The sequence below is a fragment of the Semicossyphus pulcher genome, unplaced genomic scaffold (genome assembly GCF_022749685.1).
Source record: "Semicossyphus pulcher isolate SPU_LCO1_2020_fin unplaced genomic scaffold, fSemPul1.0.p SCAF_11, whole genome shotgun sequence".
NCBI lineage: Eukaryota > Metazoa > Chordata > Actinopteri > Labriformes > Labridae > Semicossyphus > Semicossyphus pulcher.
Window position 1 is genome coordinate 15847275 of NW_027211615.1, and position 22767 is coordinate 15870041.

At 41.9% G+C, this 22767-nt stretch overlaps 1 protein-coding gene across 1 annotated transcript; it reads left to right on the forward strand.

Moving 5' to 3' along the window:
• The first annotated feature begins 2795 nt into the window (after positions 1–2795).
• On the forward strand, positions 2796–8391 carry LOC138585428 (terminal nucleotidyltransferase 5A-like). Its single transcript, XM_069657745.1, has 2 exons — positions 2796–3871; positions 4892–8391. The coding sequence occupies exons 1-2, from the start codon at positions 3446–3448 to the stop codon at positions 5705–5707; spliced, it is 1242 nt and encodes a 413-aa protein (XP_069513846.1). The 5' UTR covers positions 2796–3445; the 3' UTR covers positions 5708–8391.
• The last annotated feature ends 14376 nt before the right edge of the window (positions 8392–22767 follow it).

Consider the following 22767-nt stretch of genomic DNA (forward strand, 5'->3'; position numbering starts at 1 on the left):
CACACACACACACACAGTGCATAAGTCTGTCCCATTCTTATGAACAATATGTCTCAAGAACACCTTGAAGCAATTTCTTCAAACTGTGCACAAAGAAAACATGACTCATCAGACCAGGCCGCCTTCTTCCATCGCTCTGTGGTCCAGTTCTGATGCTCACGTGCCCATTGTAGGCGCTTACGTCAGTGGACAGGGGTCAGCATTGGCATCCTGATTATAATGTACTGTGTGTTCTGACACCTTTCTATCGGAGCCAGCATCAACTCTTTCAGTAATTTGAGCAACAGTAGCTCTTCTGTTGGATCGGACCACACAGGCCAGCTTTTGCTCCTAGCAATGAGCCGTGACCCTGTCAGTGGTCATAATGATATGGCTGATCAGTGTTTAAGGTAATCTTCACACAAAACTTCACACAAATATGTAATAGAATAAAATAAAGTGATCAGTTATTTTACCCAAAAGGTCAAAGGTCAACTGCATTTCACAATTGGTCGTTATTCCACACGGTGGGGGAAATCGCAGATTCTGATCAAGAACAGATTGTTAGCTGAACCTGCATGCCGATGTCTGTCCATGGAGACAAATGAATCCTCATGAAAGATTACATGCTTGTATGTGATTGGCCAGTACTACTCGGACTACAAACGTACTACAAACGGAAACTGTAACACTTCTCATACCAAAGTCCATCTTGACACTGTGGTGATGATATAGTAGATCCTCTGTGCTGCAGGATTGAACGTGCATTAAGCATCCATGTTTTAGATTGTGAAGCTCCTTTGCAGCGAGATACATTATTTCATTCTGATTTGATTACATCACTAGCAGGAGACTGTATGCACTACCCAGCGGGATGCCATGGAGAGCCAGACGATGGAATAAAAATAGTAAAAGGCGTTAAGGCAGTGAGGTGGGACAGGGAAGGAGGAAGACGACGAAGGCACGTTCTGCTAACGGGCTCACTGTAATCTCTTAATGAACTTCCACGTGTGGGAATGCTAAAAAATGGGATGGAAAAGAGGAGGGTGGGTACAGACTGAAAGGAGACAAGACTAGACTGCAGGGTCACGGTGGGGAAAGCGATACTTCAGATTTGATCATAACGCCAAAGATAAGTTGGCCCAGGCTGACGACTTGAATGACGCTCTTGGTTTTGTAATTTCTGTTAAGCAGGATGTTTGACATTCAGTTTATATAACACACCAATATAGATGTTTCCATTTATGGCGATCAGTTTGGTGGCCTGACAAGGGGTCCGCCTGAAATCCCCTTGGCCAATCCTCTGATGTCGTCAGACATTGGAAACCAAGCCGGAATCATCCACTTGACAAGTCAGAGGTCAGGTAAGTAGCTGCTTCACGGTAAGCATAGCCAGCACTAAGCCTGACATTGAGCCTGTTGCTGAATGGGAAAAGTGCCTAGTGTGACTGGCCTGCTGCTGTGTGTCAAACTACAGGGCTGCAGGTGCTTTTAATTTGAAATTATTGATGCAAGATGGCCACTAACTCTGCTTAAATTAAGTTTCAGGTTTGGCAGTGCAATGGAATTGACTGCCATTTATTATTTTCCCATTGGCGCTCAGAGAAAAGCATACCAAGAAGTGAGATTGTCTTCCAACACTTCACTGCATTAACAAACGCCATCGACACAAGTTACAGCAGACTTGGCCTGAATGTCTTATTGTGAAATGAAACAGTGCATGCACATAAGTTAGGTTCACAGGGATTGAAAGAAGTTTAGTTGTTTCACCAAAAGGTTTATAAAACATGCACACAACCTTTTCGATATTTGTACATTGTACCGTGCAGTTATCTTACTGACATTAGCCGTGCAGAGTCGTGTCCGTGCGCATGTGTCTTTGTGAATGTGAGTGTCACTGCACATACAGGGTAATCGGCGCTAAGCTGGTTTATGGGCTCGTCTGCAGTGACGCAGATATACGTGCCAAGCTCCGCACTGATAGATTCTCCATGACAACTAACCTCCAGAGACTATATGGCCTATAACCTACATGCTGACAGACAGCTTACACCTTATATACCACAGAAGAAGAAGAAGAAGCATGCACCAATTTCAAATTCATAATGAAATATATGTTCGTAACATTTTCTGCAACTTTGCTTCAAGCTTGTGAAGTTATTCTGGATTGAAAATGTGCTGCAGGGCCAAATGATGATGGGTGAAACACACCTCTAGAGGGCGTTGGGTGGAAGCACATTCCCAGCCTCACCTGTGAATGATCAGACTCCTGAGTGGCTGAAATATCAGAGTGAAATATTCGAATACGGGAGATTTAAGATGCTGTTATTCAGATTGTGTTATAATAAAGCTGCTGAATATTCTTGATTTCACACAAAAAAAGTTTTTGTGCCGCAGCGACAGCATCTGATGTATTCCATGATGATGATTATACCAGGTAAAGAGTCCTGTTTAAGAATATTTTGTATTTACTTGTTAACATAATCTGCACAGGTATCTGAGTGACACTGAAATGTGATCCTTTCTGAGCCTGTCTGAGGGGCGTTTCTAGAGGAGAAGGAGTGCAGAGAAATGGATGCAAACTGAGAAATGGGGTTCTCGTTTAGTCTCAGTGTCCATTCTGTCTCCCTCTGTTCACTCGTAACGCCCATTCTCCAGACACGCCTCAGTCTCTGAGCTTACAGTCATTCACAGTAACTGTAGGATGAAGCGACAGCTATTAGTGGGTGTGGGCTGTCAATCAAAGTGACCCGCCCCAGAGCTTTCAGACGGGAAGCACGGCTGTTCACAACTTCTCCAGCAGCTGTGGAGTGGGACCTCTGTGGCATCACGCACTATCACCGTGCAACACACGGCCAAAATGTAGTGGGAACAGCAGCCATACACCCCTTTCTGACAGGAGGTGTAAACTGGAACGTGAAGCGGTTTTAAAACGACGCCTACAGTTGTTTTTACGCAGCAGGAACGCGCAGTATTTCGTGCGTAAAAGTGAGTCAAAGAGTACAGAAACTTCTGTTTTGAAAGAGACGTTTTCTCAGATGCGATGGATGCGTCAGTGAGCCTTTGGGACGTAATAAAAAGCTGACAGTCTGAGGAACAAACATTTCCAGCTTCACAGTTGATGTCTGCTTTCCAGAGTTTGGAGACAGCGACGGAGCGGAGCGGAGAGCGCGCAGCGGGGCAGCAGATGCTGGACAGTGACTAAGCCTTACGGCTGGAAAGCTCATGAATTGAATTTGTCTGGAGTGCAGACTTTATGTAAGAAGTAGGACAAGCATAACACCGCCCAACTAGTTCTTTCCGTCATGCGTAGAGACGCTTCGCCGTCCAGCACCGCGCTGTGATGATAGACATCAGCTCTGAACGTCAAATTCTACACAAAGTTGCAGCTAGCTGATGCCACAACTCCAACAGGAGTTAGTGGAAAGTTTGTGCGTTTACATTCTTCTGTCTACCTCTTTTTAACATGCACGAGAGCGTCGAGTGTGCTGCGGCTGACAGCTGCTCGGACGGGGAGAGCATCAGCCTCAGCGTGCTCAACTGGGAGCAAGTGCAGCGGCTTGACACTATCCTCACCGGCTCCATCCCCATCCACGGCCGCTGGAGCTTCCCCACTCTGGAGGTGAAGCCGCGGGATATCGTCAAGGTGGTCCGGAGCCGCATGGAGGAGAAGCGGATACACGTCCGGGAGGTACGACTGAATGGTTCCGCGGCCAGCTACGTCCTGCACGAGGACAGCGGGCTGGGATGGAAAGATCTGGACTTGATATTCTGCGCCGAGCTGAAAGGAGAGATGGAGTTTCAGATAGTGAAAGATATAGTTCTGGACTCTCTGCTAGACTTCCTGCCCGAGGGAGTGAATAAAGAGAAGATCACACCAGTGACTTTGAAGGTAGTGTATGAAGTTATAATATTCGTGTAAAGTGGTAGATCGGATGATTTGCAAAGCAGAGTTGACATTTAGTTTAAAACTTGTATATTGTAAAAACGCTTTAATTCTCCGTCTTTATTTCATTTCCATTAATTACGCACACACACTTTTGCGCACCTTCTCGTCCACGCGCACATTTCCTGTTTTCGGATATATTTACGTTACGCTTAAATGAAGCTTACATAAACGAGATTTACGTCTGCCCTGAATCCACTCAACCTGCACGGAGATATTAGCCTTCAAATAGTAAAAGAGTCGGTTTCCAATTCAAAGAGGATTCTGTCTAATCCAATTGGAGTCGGATCCACATTAATAAGTCGGCCCTCAGTTACCTAGATACCGAGGACTACCCGGGCAGATAATGGCCCACCAACAGATGTGATCAGCAAAACATGGGGACTAACAGACCAAATCGAGATTTTTATCTGACGCAAATAGCATTAATATGCAGAGTTCAAACTGTCCAAACTCAAACTGTATTTTTAACCTTTTTTATATCTGGAAGATTTTTACCCACAGTGCAATCAGCCTTAAGCATTGCCATGGTGGCAAATATCTGATTACCACTTTTAATATTGTGTAAAGCAGAAATAAAATAAGTGTTTTAAAGCACTAGTTAGAGAGCTAGCACTGTTTTACAGCTGTGAAAGGAGGAAATGAGAAGAGGAGGAGGAGTTAAATAACAGACACAGAGAAGGCAGAAGGCCTCTGTGTGATGGAGAAAAAATAAAATCCGACATATTTTCTTCTTTAAAATGTCACTCTACGTTTGGGAAATATAAGTCCAACTGCATTTTATTTAAAAAGTATGTTACATTAAAGGTTTCCTGTGATGATTTAAAATATATGTATAGGGTTTGGATAGGGTTGAATCTACCCTTGTGTACCTATAAACTCAAAGTATGTTTTCAATTGTTTAGCCATTGAATTGAAACTCGATGAACTTTCCGTTATGACATCTACTGTTTTACGTGTTTTTAGGAGGCCTACGTGCAAAAGATGGTGAAGGTGTGCAATGACTCCGACCGCTGGAGTCTCATCTCCCTCTCCAACAACCGCGGCAAAAACGTGGAGCTCAAGTTCGTGGACTCTCTTCGACGGCAATTTGAGTTCAGCGTGGACTCCTTCCAGATCCGCCTGGACTCGCTTCTCCTCTTCTACGAGTGCTCAGAGCACCCCATGGCTGCCACGTTTCACCCCACAATCCTCGGGGAGAGCGTCTACGGTGACTTCCCCACCGCGCTAGATCACCTGCGCAAGCGTCTCATCTGCACGAGGAGCCCCGAGGAGATCCGTGGCGGGGGTTTACTGAAGTACTGCCACCTGCTGGTGCGGGGTTTCCGCGCGGCTGCGGACAACGAGATGAAGCTGCTGCAGCGCTACATGTGCTCGCGCTTTTTCATAGACTTTCCTGACGTGAGCGAGCAGAGGAGGAAGCTGGAGTCCTATCTGCAGAACCACTTTGTAGACCTGGAGGACAGGAAGTACGACTACCTGGCTACGCTGTATGAAGTGGTGCAGGAGAGTACAGTGTGCCTGATGGGCCACGAGAGGCGCCAGACGCTCAGTCTCATCTCGTCACTGGCGCTGCGGGTCCTGGCCGAGCAGAACGCCATCCCCAACGCTGCCAACGTCACCTGCTTCTACCAGCCGGCTCCTTACGTCTCAGATGGCAACTTCAGCAACTATTACGTAGCACAGGTTCAGCCTGTCTACCCCTGCCCTCCCTCGCCTCCTCAGCGTTACCTTTCACCGGCGCAACATCCCATGTATGCCACCTGGTTGCCCTGTAACTAAACTCTGTGTACATTCACACACTTTTACGTAACAAATGGAACCCATACTCCATTGAAAGGGATGAATGATGATCTTTTAATCCCTTCCTTGAGATGAGAAAATGCAGGAAACAAGACAAGGACGATCAGGAGGAGGAATGAGACAATGAGAGTAAATAAAAGAAAGGAATAAAGGAATGAGGACAGGGAACCTGGATGAAGGCAGCAGGCCAGAGAGAGGCTTTTTCCCGTTGTAGGGAGCCACAGCAGGAGGAGCTAAGCAACATGCCAACGAGAAAGTCAACCCATTTGGGAGACCAAACCACAGCTCGGCCTCAGAGTTACCAGCAGCTTGTTCACCAGATGTCTCTCAGTTCTGTTGTGAGTTTCGGCTCACAGGAATTCAAAATTCAAACGATGAACATGTAAAAATGCACGTTAAAGTAAAACAGACTCAGAGAAGGAACAGAGGACACACATGATGTGCTGAAGATATTGATTCATTGATTCAACGACAGCCACCTTCTCACCTTTTCCATGTGCTCTGCGTTTGTTCTTCTTCACTGACAATGCAAAAAAGAAGAACTGGAAGCTGTTTACAAATCCAAAGATCTACTCTGATACTGGACTTTATCAGAATCCTGAGGGGACAAAAAAAAAGAAACAACAAAACAATGCATGATTTATTTCTGTACAGAAATAATTTTCTTTAAGTGCCTAGATAAAGCCTAAAGGGAAAAGATGTTCTGTGGCTCTTTAGCGAGCCGTTGAGTCGGCTAATTGACGTTTTAAAGGTGATGATGAATGTACTGTGGAACAGCTCGTTTACCTACAGTATGCTGAGAACGGTCTCTTACACTGAGGGAGGTTTTGGATTTCTTTTTTGACAATGTTTAGTTAAAGACTCTGCTCTTATCTGCAGTCGTGCTGGACGAACACACATCCTGCTTACCAAAGAGGAAGTAACAACACAATCTCATCATCGGTAGGGGGGGGGGGGGGGAGGTAGTACAGTACATTATCATTTTGAGGGAAATGTGCAGATAAAATAAAAGAGGTTTGGAATAAAAGGAGAAATAACAGCTCTTATCTGCAGTCTTGGGTTGCAAAGTACAGTGAACCAGCACAGCTTGTCAACAAGAAGCTTTTTTATCAGAGAGGAGACGATCTAATCAGCAGCAAACTAAACATGTTTGGAAATGTGACCGTTTTGACTGTAATGTGTTTAAAATGGTTTGAAATATAAAACTTGAGTTCCCTTAAAGGTGCTCTGTGGAGATTTATTTTTGTAAACAAACAAACATTTTGTTTACTTTTGGCGGTTTGCGCCAACCCCATTGTGAGTAACTTTAAAGTGTAACTGAGTTTGGTGCAGTTTCTTCCCCAAAAAAAACATTTTAAAACAATTTTTTAAAACGTATTCAAAGCGTGTTTTGTTTACATCAATATTTGCTAGCATTGACCAACTTCTTTTCTGCCTTTTATGGCGTTTGGGGAATTCCTGCTTTCCATTGTTGAAATGCATTCTTGCATTTGCATCCAAGAATGCATGTAGTAAACAAACAGCCACTTGCAGCGCAAAACGCACCGCGCCGCGAGAGGTCAAAAACTCTACAGGGCGCCTTTAAGTTTGAATAAACCTTGAACAGAAAGTAAAGACGAAACAGGATCAACCAGTTCTCTCACATTACACTGGAAAGTTTTAATACATTTACACACAAATGTACTCATTTCATATCTTCTTATCAAATATGTAAAAAAAATGTACACGATTTGTACGCAATTTGAAATCATTTTGACATCCTGTATGCACTGTAAAATGTGTCCTTTCCTTGTGTAAGAGAAAAGAGAGAACGTCCACACCACAATGATACAACAAACTGTGTTTGTCAGAGGGGTGGAGGTTGGATTATGTGTGCAGGGACGAAGCAGCAGAGCAACTTCTGAATGTCGAGTAAAGGACTGCTGCAGTCAGACTCCCAGCAGAGAACATTTTCAAAATAATGTGCAGCATGAAGCCTGGAAAGCTTCCAAGATAACGTAAGCGCAGTGAATATTCGCCAATGTATATTTCATCCTCTCTTTTATGGAGAAGCGTTGATTCAGGATGTGTGGAAAATCGGGCTGCGTGAGCAGATGAAAGCTGTCAAACTTTTATCTCCTCTTAGCACGGAGAAGCACCAAAGAATGAGGGAAAATGTGGAGTACAGATGAAAAACGACCACATGGATATTTGAACGGCAATAAGACAACTTGGCTTAGAGTTTTGATATGATTGTGCAAATAACAGGTGTACATTTTCAGCTTTACAAGTGCAAGAGACTCAGCATATTCTCTCAAACATGTCAGATCTCCTATTTTTCTATCAATCTCTATTTTTGTACAGTTTGTGTTTGGCTGATGTAGCAGGCAGATTCAAAGCTGTGTCGTTTTTTTGTGGTGTGCGAATTTGTGTTTTATTTTTGGCTGATGAAGAGCAGCGCAGGTGGACACGGTGGCTTTGTTAAGACGCAGATTTAACTTGTGTTTGTTGTTTGTGTGCTCTGAGCTGTTTCACATGGGTTTCTGTTGCTCTAAAGAGATTGTTTCACTGATCGACGTGTGTTTTTATTTGCCGTCCTGTCGGGACATGAAAAATAATGGTATGATAAATGTGTTCAAGTGGACCAACTTGAGAATTAAAAACAAAAAAAGAACCTCAAACAAGAGTTCATTTTTTTCTCATCACTTTGATCACCACAACACAGGTGTTTAGATTTGCTGCCCAGACTCAGCAGGTTAATGCCCTATGGTGCCCGCTCAATCCCAGAGGGCACGGCGGCTGCTGCCAGCAAGTGACAGCTGAACGTAACGGATTTCCCCTCCAAGAGACGTCACCATGCGCGTCAACCACCGTCAACTGCCGTCATTGCACCGCGTGCCAGGTTTCATTAGCTCTGAGTGTTTAACAACAGCAGGTAGATTTCATGAAATGCTTAGACCTTACTACCAGCAGAGCCTGGATCTCCAGGGACACATGGTAACTGACTGAGGAGATTGGCTCCAGGTCTGCGACGCTCTTAATGCCCGCAGGCCTCAGCCTCCAGATGTCACTTTCCCTGCTGACACTGGGAAAAATATTTTACTTAGTCTCTCTTTCATGATCTCTTTGATATTTTTTTTCTTTCGTCTGTCTCTTTGTAGTCCTGTTTTCTCTCCCGTCTTCTTTTACCTTATTTCTTGATTTTTAAAAGTTCTAAGTCTGGTTCCTCTTTGATGTGGTTAATCTGTTTTCAAACTTTGTCTTTGTGAGTACACAAAATATTGACTTCTTAACCTTCTGGGGTTTTTTTTGTTCTCACTCTTTTCCTTTCATCTGTGCCTGCATGGACTTCTTGATGAATTAAAGCAGAGAGAGATGAGCCATGGAGAGGAGAACAGGGCCAGTGTTATCCCCTTTAAGAGGGAGAGAGTGGACGCTAAATATAGGCCCCCCTCTCAGCCACTGTAAGGACATTAGCCCATCTGCAGAAAGCTGATTAGCGTCCCTCCATAAGCATGTGCTCAGTGCTCTGGTGTGGTTACTGCGAGAGACTTACCGGCTATTGTACTGTAACACATACCTCCCCCATCTCCCGCCGTCTTTTAGGTCACTCTCGGTGGAAAGGGCAAAAAAAAACTCAGGCTACTTCCTTATCAAAGGCTTAAAGGGAACTGAGAACAAGGGATTGGTGCGTTAAGTGTGTTGCACAACAAGGAAAAAAGCTAACCCAAGAGCAGTTTAGGAAGTGTGCTATGGTGCTTTCAAAGGGTCGCTTCTTCACAGGTGAACAAGTGTGCACGCATGTTATTTAGAGGAACAATGTTAAAAAGGGAGAACTGTTGCAACTTCTGGTTGTAGGTTCTTTATATTAACAGTCATTTCTGTTTCGTATTAACTCAGCATTTATCAGGTACATGAACAATTTAAATGTCCTGGTTTCTGTTCAAGAAAGTGCACAGCTGTCCTCAGAGGCGCATTTGTTGGAATTAATCTTTTGGATTAAAGAAATTTAAAGGTGTTAATGGAAATAAGTTAAGTTAATTCATCTTTTTGCTGAGATTTAGACAAGAAGATTGATACCACTCTCATGCATGGACTCTAAGTGGGAAGCTACAGCTAGTAGCTCGTTAGCTTAGGCGAGCAAAAGACTGGAAACTGGGGTACAAGCTAGCCTGGCTCTGTCCAAAGGTTAAAAAAACACAAACCAGCACCTATTAAGCTTAACAATAACATTTTAGATTTTATTTGACTGTATATTTCATTTATGCCATAATTTGTGATGCTGGTAGGGATGTGTTGTTAGCTTTGGCTAACCTGCGTATAGAGCCAGGCTAGCCAAAGCTAAGCTAAGTTAAGCATTAGCTAGGTCTAGACTCGTTATAATTTACAACACAAAAAAGTGGAATCATTCCTCTCATCTTCTAGGCAAGAAAAAATGGCCTTAAGAAGTTAAAGCCCACAGTGATATTATTATAAACTGAGTGTTTTGGAACTGCGAGGCACAAAACAGTGGGAATCCCACATCTGGTGAAAAACTCAGAGCTATGGACAGCCTTCACATGTTGGAAAAAAAATCCCACAGCCATCAAAGAACTATGAAGACAAAACATTCCTTTGTGATTTATTTGCTCAAAGAACCGCTGACAGATTTATTTACTACAGATTTAGTTATTTCTTATCATGTGGAGAGATGAACGATAATATCTATCACCACTCTGCTTTGTTTCAGCGTCTCAGCCGTTGATTTAGATCAATAGAGGCACAGATATAGGCCGTGATAGATATCCTCAGAAAATAAATATTCTGAATTATATCCTGATAAGATTTGTAAAGACCACCAAGAAGATGCTTTATCTAAGATATGACTGGTGGCATCAGAAATCTGTGTTGGCAAGGGCAATTGTGCTGCAACGGCCCAAACGGCTGCAAATTCAGAACAATGTAAATTCAGAAACACATGCAAAAGTCCAAAACAAAGGCAACGACGGAAACGTGCTTCAAATGACAAAAAACGTGCTGCAAATACAGAAACAAATGCATTAACATCAAACGTGCTGCTAATACAGAAACGCTGCAAAGTCAAAAACACACAAACCCAGAAAAACACATGCAGAAGAAAAACGCTGTAAATCCAGTCGACACAACCGAAGTGCGCTCGGTGTAACAGATAAGACCTAAGTGTTGCTTCCATTAGCTACAGATCTAAGTTAGCCGTGCAGCTAGCTGTACTATCAGCTGACTCTGCCTGGTGTCAGGCTCTGAGCACAGAGCACAGAGGTGTGTTAGTGTTCACTCCTTAAACTCCAGAAAAATGCTAGTTAGAGGAGTTAACACTATCACTTCACTCGCTCAGTGCTTGACGACAAGAAGAGTCAACTAGAAGTAGCCTACCGCTAGCTGCACTGCTAATGCCAGGTAGCTTACAGAAAATATGCTCAGCAGGGGTTAATATTGCAAATCTATCTGTCAATCTGGAGCTATTTCTCAACCAAAGTTGTGTGATTTCTTTGCTCATGTTATAAAGTTGTGTTTTCGCATAGACAACAGAGACACTCCACTCCAGCCACGTAACGTGGTCTGATAATTAATAAATCTCTCATCAATAATAAACCTGTTGCACCTACTGCCCCCTACAGGCCTGGAGAACTTCTGCATGACGACTGGATTTGTGTGTCTTTTGCATGTGTTTTCTGGGTTTGTGTGTTTTTCGTCTCTGTATTTGCAGTGCATTTGATGTTAATGAATGTGTTTCATTTCTTGTCATTTGCAGAGCGTTTCCGTCGATGCATTTGTTTTGGGCTTTTGCATGTGTTTTGAATTGCCATTGTTTCAGAATTTGCTGCCTGTTTTTTCTTATGGAAACCGCAGCACGATTGCCCTTGTCGGCCACCGTAGAAATCTGAAGGAGTTGTGGTGTGAAAAACCAAGTGGCCAAAGCGGACCACAAAGGAGCCTCAGTCAAATTTGAAGCCACATTTTATTATTTTAACTTTAGCTGCATATTGTTGATAAACAAAATTATTTGGCTATTTATTGCAATACTCTTTCTGTGTATTATAATTTTCTAATTATTTAAATGGCCGTTGTTCTTGGTTTCCGTCTGGGTATTTTCCCAGGCAAAGGTCAGATGGAGTCACATCACTGTTGCGTTCTTAATTTGATTTAAGCTTAACAACAAAAGGAAATGAATAACATCAAAAGGTCAGTTAGCAGCTTGTAAAACACAGTGTAGCGCTAATAAGTGGTTTCTATTAACAGAACTACATGAAGCCTCTTATTTAGAAGCTTTTAGACCCAAATCATGCAAAACACAAAAGATTAATAGAGTGTTTTATGAAGCACACGCAGCTAAAATAACAGACATTATCTATAACACTTGTGCTTTTTGGACCGCAGAGTGACACAGGAATTGTTTGCACGTGAAGATATCTAGATATCTAGAAACACACACACAGGTCCAGCGGGGTTGTGTTGGAGTGTAACCAGTTGGAGCAGCAACAGGGCCAAGAGTCCATCCAGCTCAGCCCAGCCGGGGTTAGAGGTCACCGAGTAAATCAAACAACAGCAAGACAAGACTGTGAGAAACAAGGATGTGTGTCTGTCTGTGTGTGAAAGAGAGCAGAAGAGATGGAGGAAAAAAAAGAGTGTGTGTGGGCATGCATGTCTGCATTTGTGTATTTGAGCTGTCTGTGTATTTGTGCTATGGGAAAACTTGTGTGACCATCCAGTTTTCAGAGTGAGATATCTGGGGATGATGTTGCCTTAAGAGATTATGAAAAGAAGTCATAAACAAAACTTTATCCTTTTGATTATTAGGCAACACAGAAATAATAATTCATACTTTTGGGATAAACCAATCGGAGAGTTTTCGGTGACATCAGATGCCAAACAACTGGTTGGTTGTGGCAATAAATCAGATTCATCCCCGATCTGTAGTGTTTATGCCCGGCAGTGTAAATAGTTTGGCCAGCTGGACCGAGGCCGGAGCTGGAACACAGTTGGCTCATTGCAGAGTAGAAACTAGCTGCTAGAACTAGAAACTAGAGAAGGAGAGACAGATCTGTAATTTGACACCCAGCAGTCAAAATTATTAGCTTGTTTTCTCAAGAGTCACCCAGTAATAAATCCATAAATAGATCTGAAGCGTCTCTCACATGTCTGAATGTTTGTATGCACGCATGATGCTGCAATGAAGCATGCTGTGAAGTCTTTTCAGTTTAATTCTGTTACTTTAAATAAACTTCACTTTAGATTTTTGGTACAACTTTCCATTAGAGCACCCTTTAAGTTGTGAGATTCCACTGTCAAGCTAGCAGCTCTGTGAGGAACACAGAGGTACAGCAGTGCTTGGAGCTAAACGCTAAGGTCAGCATGCTAACATGCTGACAATGAAAATTCTAACATGCTGATTTTAAGCAAATAAAATGTTAATTTATTTAATCATCTTAAAGTTGATGATTGTGTTAGCATGCTAACATTTGATAATTAGCATTACACATTAAGGATAACAGGTCCACTATCGTCTGTGCCACTTTTTCTCCCAGTCCATCATGTAGATGTAAAGGTCTTTTCAGAATGGGAGGCGATTGACGCACCTAGTTATCCATTTTCAATGATAGGCGAGTGGGCAGGAAGGGAGGCGTGGTCAACCTGAAAGGCGGAGCGACAAGCAGGCGCGATCCCGTGACATTGTCGCGGCCATGCTCGTCTCACGCACACGCCTGCCCGCTGCCAGTGTACAAAGTTCTTGAACTTTCTTCTACACGTTCCTGGAGTTACATAACCAACCTTTTAAACAGTTACCGGGACATTAACAGGAGGGTTTTTGCATGGCAGAGCAACGCCGCAAGACTGGATGTATCAGGTATTGCATCGTAGTTTTAATTTAAGTCAGGCAATATGGTAGCTAGCTAGCTTCAGCAATAACAGTCTGTGGTAAAGAATAGGGCAGTAGTGCACAGAAGCCATTTCCATGGTTACCACACATAGAGTGCATGGCGTTTACTCACGGAGTGTTTTTCTGCCTGGCTATTCACATGAGGAGCGCAGTGAGACCCTGCGATCCGAGTGGGTACGCAGGCGGAGTGCCCCCCCCTGTCTGAGAAGACCTTAAGAGATAATGTATAGTGAGCAGGTTTTTATTGTGGAGTGAAACCCCGACAGGGTGAGCAGGATGCGAAGCGGAGGGGTCTTGTCTCACACCAAACGGGTTCAGGTTATTCTAGCCTGAGCTAGCCTTGGTGTTTTTACTCACATTAAATGGAAACGTTTCCACTGATGGTTGAAGTAAGTCAACAAGTTGAACCGGACCACAGGAATCAGCACAGCACCTGATTGAGGTTTTCAGTCTCGTCACTGTTTTTAAACAACCCCGTATCCCATACAGTGCTCAGTTTAATGTTTACGTCATGTGTTGTCTTCAGTTATGTAGATCTCTCAGTCGTAGCCTTCAGTTTTTGTATTGTTGAACCTTTATTGCTTTCTCTCTGCTGTTTTGTCTCTTTTCTTTTTTTCCCCTCTGTTAACAAACCAACGTCAAATTAACTGGTCTTCTTTCAGGAGATTGATATGATTACAGTTAGTCCTCCGGATTGTGTGATTAAAGCCGAATCCCTAGCAATGGTCTGCAAGGCAAGGATCTGCTATCAAGAATAACAGACCTCGGAATGCCATGCTTAACCAATCAGAATCAAGCATTTAAAACAGCTGTGTAATACATTGACATATTTACCTGTTATCAGTGCTAGACAAAAGAACATGATTTAAATCCATATGGTACAGTAGTTTTTGACATACTGTATCTCTGTCACCAATAATACCAATTACCAATTACCAATTAATAAATCATATATTGCAAATGCAAATGATTTTTCAACATAAAGAAAGCCTTATTAGAAAGTCTCTGAAGTGTAAACATCAAATGTTAAGCAGTTACAGAAGTGAATATCGTTCAAAATGGTTCCTATGTAAATTAATCAGTTCTGTAGTTAAAAAGAGTTAGCCTACAAGAGCTAGCTAAAAAGAGCTAGCTTAAATGCTACTGTCATGTTCGAAGGGGACAAGTGCCAACTACAAAGTCTGTCCTATTAATTGTTTTGTTTTTTACTAGAAACATGTTAATTGTTAATTAAGCTTTTAATTAAAATGTATAAACAGTTCATAAAGGGTTCCCTTTTAGAGAGTGGTGCCGGTTTTAAAATCCCACTGTCCCTGACTGCTGTAGCCTCAGAGACAGTTATGTTTCACCACAACAATGTTGTAACAATTCTCTTTTTTACTACCAGCCATGACAGACTGGTCTCCTCTCTCCTGCAAAATAACATCTGGTACACTGCTCTGTAACACACGCACACACGTACACACAAACCCACTAAAGTAGCACTTAGCTAGCACACAGTCGGAGTGAGAAGCTAAGGAAAGCACAAAAAGGGACAAACTGTTAAATATTTAAATTCTGTGAAGGCCTCACAGATGTATTACCATTTAAGTGGGAACATAACAACTTCAAAACAAGCTAGTATGAGTGCAAAGAGTCAACATTAATGTCCACTTAAGTATTCATACCAAGCTACACAGGGATTAAAATTGCTAAACTTTAATCATCATTACCATAAATGTGACACTTCTGCTGTTATCAGTGTTTCAGTTGGTGCTTATCATTCCAGTCGCTCTTTACAAAATCACTTTAGAAAATAATGCTTTCTTTGGAGCTCTTCCCCAGAGTCTGACTGCAGTCAACCAGGGTCAGAAAGTGCATGTTTCTGCTCTTAAGTTATGAAAAATAAATGTGTTTGCAATCATAGAAAACCAAGCAAACATTATTATGTTTCGCTGATCCGTACTTTTTACGGGTAAGGTTTGTGATTAGGACTCGGATTAACGATTCAGACTGAATCTGAATCAGGAGATGGCCATTAAGTAAAGTTGACAGAGTGTGAAAGTCCTCACAAGTATAAAGGATTTAAAACGTGTGTGTATGCACGTGTGCACACATCTGCCTGTTTCTGTTTACGGCACCCTAGGAGGTACTGAAAGGCCGTGATGGATTTACCCCAGATGGTGAGGCAGTAGAAATAAGTGGAAAATAGCTGCTTGTTTCCTCACTACAGTAACCTGGCTCTGTACATGTGTGTGCATCATGACATGATAATCCATGTCAAAAAACATTGTTGTACAATGCATGTTCTTGTTTTAATGGTTGATGAGGCCAAACACTTCACACAATGTAGGTCAAAGAATTAAATAAACAATTGAAAAGTAGCTTAAATTCCTCATTTATGAATGATAAAATTGTAACACTGAAAGCAGCATGAATAACTTCACAGGCTCTGCATTTTATCATTACGCCGTCTGTTCTCGTTTAGCTGTAATACTATGTTTAATATGCCGTGTAGTCTAAACTCTGACTTGCACTTTCCTCCTTCAATGAAATAACGGTATTTTGTAATGGCCATTTATTCCCAGCACAGGTATCATTTGGAGCTAAATTTATATCGCCAAGGTGCTAATTTGTGTGATTTTCTGTTTGTGCATCTCTCTCTGACTATTTTGATGATTGTGCGTGTGCGTGTATCTCTATATAAATGTGTGTTTATGGCACAGAAGTGCCAGTTGCACACTCACATCCTGGTTAAAGCATTATTGCTTTCCTCCTGCTAACACGCCTGTTCTTACCTTGGCTGTAATGATAGTCATTATCACATTGTAATAACAAACACACCTGCTAGCTCGCTGCTCGTGCCAAAAACACACCTGTATGTGGTTAAGTATAGCTTTGTTGCTATATGGGGAAACGGAAAGTTATAACTGGCCTCGAGAAATGACGGTACTTATGTGGGTATGTTTAGTATTCAGCTTTATGGCGTCATATATCTTCAGATCCATATCTGTGTGTTGATGACAATTTATGTGTTACGTCTTCCTCAAGGCTCTCTGAAAATGAAATGTTTTTCCCGGTTGATAGAAAAAAAAGCTGTCCAAAGGGTGAAATTTATTAGTAGCTGTTTTTTTGTGTGATGAAGGACTTTTGTGTAATTAATCACAGAAAATGTCTCGGTCAGAGCAGCTTGTCTCCAAACAGCTACCAGAGTAAATGTTGCCAGGAGTTTTGCATTATTAGTGCTGCTGGTCACACACGAGCAGGCCGTGCTAAGTCGGCACACTTTGGGTTTGTTTTGTTCCAGTTTCACAGATTTTTTCCCAGCCCAATAAAAACTAAACAAACTTATTCAAAGCTCCACAGTTTTACACGGCTGCTCATTTTTCATCTCATTTCAGCTGCTGCAGTAATAAGACGGACAGAAACAGAAAAGTGCTGTGGCCGACAGAGGAGTCACTTTGCTTTCACGAGTTCATCCAAGAAGTGCATAAGGCCCTAAAATAAATCCGTAGATGTTATCATTGTAATCTACCTTGACGTATGTTTATGTAACGTTGAAGGCCTTTTTGCTGGATGGTTGCTGAGTGGAAATGGACTCATGACCCTCATCAGATAAGTCCTGCTGGGCTTTAACGAGACCAGTTTCCTCTTCCTACAGTTTGCATCCAGCTGTGTAGATTACTTATCTTTGCCTACGTCTAAATCTGTAACTTTTCATTGAAGTGTGACAATCATCCCAATCAGGCGATGCACAATTTGGAAAAATACCAACATAACAACAATGTAAATACTACAGGCTACAAATACAGCATTTTTTAATGTGCCACTCCTAGAATTAGGGTTTGGTTTGGCAACTAAATGGTCTTGGTAAAAGTTGGGGAAGATCATGGTCATTGCTTACAAAAACCCAATTTTGAATGGAAAAAGAAGGATCACTGTTCAACCGCAGCCCCTGGCTTAGAATTCAGGTACTTTTCTCTTCCCATCTAATCAAAGCAATATGGTTTTGCAGTTCTATAATAATGTCAGGCTACTAGTGCTACTGCTCCTGAGACCTAGCAGTCCTAACTGGGGTAACCGAAAGTGGTGGCTTGTCAGGGAAATATAAACCTTAACTTTTAAGATGTAATGTTGGCAGGACAGCTTTAGAAATGGCAGTGTTGGGAAGTCTCTCTGTAGGTTTGTCGACCCTTGTTTCAAGACTGGAATATCTCAAAAATGCTATGAAAGTTGCTCATGGTCATGGTTGAAAGTCATTCATTGTCACCTGGGAATAAACCCTCCTTATTTAAGCTATTACCAAACTTTAACTGTAGCAAAACCACCTGGTTCACATTTGGGTTTTAAGTGAAACATTTTAGCAACTATTGTAAAGATTCCCAAATAAAACATGAGCTCCCAGATCCGTGTCTGGTTCCCAGGCAAACTGTTTGGTTCATGATCACATTCCTGCAACATTACTCATTTGCCTGGGCAGTGCTTTGGAGCCAATTAGCACATTAATCTGCATGTTAGCATGGTAACATGCTAAGCTAAAATCATGGTAAACATTACACCTGCAGTTTGAATGTAGGCATGTAACCACTCTAATGTTAGCATTTTGGCTCAGTGACCTGCTAGCATGGCTATAGACACTATAGCACTGTCCCAATCCAGGGGCAGGGGAAGGACGCGGTCTGCGGAGGATGAGTCATTCATAGCCTGCGAAGACTGCTAAAGCCCAACTGAAACGAAACGGTCTGGTCTATGGAGAACTTCCTGTTTGCGGAACCAGCTGGTACCCTTGCGCCTAGCAACATGTAGCTAGCGGGCTAAATAGCTAGCATAACTAACGCCACGTAACTTAACCTATAATTTAAAGATCATATGTTTTAAGGACCATTTTTTTAACATTTGTAATGCTAGCTATTCGAATGAGTTGAATCCAAAAACTTTTACATTTAAAAGTGTATTCCTCGGCCATTTAAGAGTGCAACGAATCTTGGGATATGTTGGGCCGCAAAGGATGCACCTGATGGATCCTTCGTGGCCCGAAAAAAGGAGGACGCATTTGTCGGCAACATCTGAAGGAGCCTTCGAAATGGGACAGTCTGTATCCTGTTATACTACCTGAGAACCTTGGTTATAATTGTCCGCTATGTCAAAGAAATAAACAGTGAGATAATTATATAGGTTTTATTGATTAAATAAGCTACTGATGACAGCTTTATATCCTTCTTTTTGGTGGCTCAGTACACCTTCTGCTTTCTCCACTTATCCAAAGCCAGTCTTATAACTAATGCACTCGAGTGCTGACTTCGACAAAGAGCTAGCACATGTGAGCATGTCAGTATGAGTCTCATGAACTTTGAACTTGGCTCCTCTTACGCCTCCTTGGCTATGGGTCTCTTTTACTGTTTGAGAGAGTATATATCACCAGTGAGCCAACACTGGGAGATAAGTTATTCTGTTGACACACCATATTATTCACTACATGAGCTGCCAAAATCAGCTGAAAGAATCATGTTTAAATCCAAGTTGCTGAGGTCGGCCATGACTCAGGTGTGCTGGATAATCTTATGGCCATCAATAAGAGAGTAAAAAGACAAGCTGATCGACTTCTTTATCATCACCTAATGATAAAAGACAAGTTTTCCTTTAGAGAACATGCATGGATGAACCTCCCATTTCCTGGTCTTTGGTAATCCCGAGCATACCAAGAAAGCGTGCAGCATGCGTGGCCGTGTGAGTGTGTGGTTGTGGGCTGTGTGTGCATGTGTCGCTGCCACTGCGTGTAAATGTTCTCTGCATGTTTGCACAGCAAACAAAGTGATGAACTTAAGTCAGCAGAGATGTTCTTACTCCTTTATCAAAGCAAGTTCAGTTTTGCTTGAAGTGTCAATATAACGCTCAGTTACTCAACATGTTGAAAGAGAGACATAATGGGTACACACGGGAATCTCTACATGAGTGATGTGTATTAGTCAAACTGAAAAGGTAAGAGCTGTTTTCATGCTGCAAGACAAATACGATTCAATATTCTCAGTACATCTCTTTTTCCCTTCATTCCTAAGCCTATAGTCATGCAGTTTCTCAAACCATTAATTTGTTACAGAAGTTAAGAGTGCCAACATCAACATCTCAGTCTGGCCTGTCAGACTAACCAGTGATTTCAATCAAGCCATTACCAATTTGCACAAAAGCTACTTCCTTTTCCGACTGTCTGCTCCGATGCTTGCCTCCATTCTGTGCCATGCCTCACCTGATTTGGAAAACAGCTGTGAGTGGTTGTTTGCAGATCATTAAGCAAAATCTTTAAAAACAGAACAACTAATTGCATGGTAATGTGTATTTTAATTGCAGTCAAGTAAACCACAGCCACGCTGTGACCATACAGTCAGATCATATCCATCCAGCCATGGCCTTCAAGCCGAGTTCACCAACGTGTTTGCATTTCTACGAAGACATTGTTCTCCACTCATGCAGGTTTTTTTTCCTGTTTTACACTTGACTCCTATATTTCTTTGTTTTGGTGTCTCAATTTTTCCCTTGTTTACTCCAGAAGCCAGTCCTGCTGTCATTTAATGTGTGGTTATGGCTAATGAAGTTTAGTTTGGGGCTTTAAAAAGACATTTTTGCTGTGTTTTGTTTTTGTTTTGGTCTGGTACACAAATGGCATGAGCGCCCCAGAGAAAAAGAAGAACTGTATGTTTTTGTTGTCTTCATCAAGTGTTCCCTTCTAAAATTGGCTTGCTTGACGTGCAGAGAGGAAACTATGTTTCTTGGGGCATACTTGTTTGAAGGTAAATGTCAAGAGAAATTGGGCTGAAGATGAAATTTATGCTCAGATTTAAAAGGAATTGTTGTTTGGGTTTCACGGAAAGTTTGTGCACAAACACAAAAGGTACAAAAGTCTGTAAAAGAATACAGCAGTGTGGCGGCCCTTCCAGTCATCCCAAGTACTAAGCAAAAAAAATCATCAGGAGTAGGTGCCTTTTCTTCTTGAACCCCCTTTTTCATTATACATGATATTCCCATCTGCGACCAGATATTCCACCACTCTGGTCCCTTATTGTGTAGACGTTGATGGTCTGCAGAGGATGAACCCTAATAATTATGGTGATCCCTTGATTCTCCTCTAGCTCCACCATAAGATTGACTCTATCGGTTTTTATGAAAATGTTTCGACTGCGTTTGGATGGACTGCTATGAAATTTCGTACAGATATTCATGTTCCCCTGAGGATAAACTGCACTTACTTTGGTGATCCAGAAACTTTACTTCACTATCATCAGGTCAGATTTGTCTGTAAAGGTCCTCCAGGTCATGGTCATTTGAAGCTTTAAGTCGAGGTGAAATGAAAAATGTCATTTTAATCCTTTTAGATCACATCCCCGGTAATATTGTGCATTTATTTGACAATATAGGCCAAAAGAAAATACAGAAAATCAATTTCTTTTCGTATTCTTATATCAAAATCCGATCATTTTTTCTTCCGGTAAAACTAAATTTCACGCGTGCTTACCTAAGTTAGCACCAAACAATTTCACCCAGTCAATCTGCAACATTTAGCCACAGAGCACCAAGAACGCTCGGCCAGTTAGCTAGCTACTGCGCTGTGGAGAACGTCTGTCTACGCCCACTTCTCAACGATCAAATCAAATCCCTCTAATGATAGGTCCCCCCTGCACGTCCTGTTTCACGATACGGAACTAGATACTCTCGAAATGCCGTTTCAGCTCGACTGTAATCCAAAAAGCAACTGGACTTGGTTGAAGTTCGGAGCTCCATCCACCAGTCAGTTTAGAACTGAAGAAGCCGTTCAGAGGAGAGGTGAAACGTCTTCAAAAACTTCAACCAAGTCCAGTTGCCTTTTGGATTACGCTTAGAATCAGGTCAGACTGGTTAATCTGTCTCATACTTTGGTTTATGACCAAATACCTTAAAACCTAATGCCTTTCCTATCAGCCTCTGCTGGACTAAAGTGCTTTTCGCAAATGACGGCATGCTAATATGCTAAACTCAGATGGTGAAAATATATATACCAGCTTAACATAAGCATGGTATGTATTTTGAAAAAAAAAAAATGTAATTGTTATTGCAAGCATGTAAGGATGCTGATGTTAGCATGTAGCTAACACCAGCCCGCCTGACCTATAGCTGCCCACTTTGACCACGTTCCAGCACACATCACAATCCATACACCACACTGTGAAGATTGTGATTGTGAAGAACGCCTGACACTAAATACAATCAACAAATAGCTTTTACAACATTTAGATCATACTTGGATTTTTGTCTTATCTTACAAAGATTGAAACATTATTGTTTTTAATACCATTTTCATTGATACTGGTCTTTTTATAGCCTCGCACCTATTTGCTTTCTACTGTACTTCCTCAAAAAGTGCCAACCAGAATTTATCTTGCTATATATACTGTGTGTATATATATATATATATATATATATGTATAGTATATATTTGTTTGATAGTTGATAGAGTAGTCTTAAACATGAAATAGAGAGGGAATGATAGCATATGCTAAAAAGCTCCTTTGCTTGAATAAAGCCATGGAGGTTGCCGTTACATGTTATCTATCTTAAACTGTACCCCAGGCTAGATTGCTGCTGAACTCTATATTTATACTTACATCATGATTTTCGATTAATCAAATTTTCCCTGTTACTGTTACCATTGAACCCCCGGCAATAGGTTTAAATCGCCTCTACCAAAATGTTGCAGAATTCTTTCCTTCCCCTAATAGATAGTTTGGGCTGAGTCTGGAAATGCTGTCGATGAAGGACTGTGAAGCCCATGGGTGACTGTATAAGTGATAGCAGGCTAAATAAATTAAACTCACTTGAGTTGCAGATGTCTTTGTGTGAACTGAAAGTTCAAAGAAAATGAATTCTAACTGCGGGAGTACTGCCAATGTTGATGGAAGCTTTCTGCAAAGTCCAAGACAGTTACGTTCACATCTCTCATATTTATTCTTTTGGTAACACGATCTGTCATTTCTTCTCTCCTTTACAGTAGAAGAACTTTACAGACTGGGAGGACAGATTCAGCTGAAGTCCAGCAGCTAAACTCACTGATCTCCTTGTCTACCAGACAACAGATTTATGGCCTTCCACTGTGGGCTCTTAAATGACCCCGGCAAGGACTTTGAGGTCAAAGGTCAGCAGGGAGAGTAGAACAAAG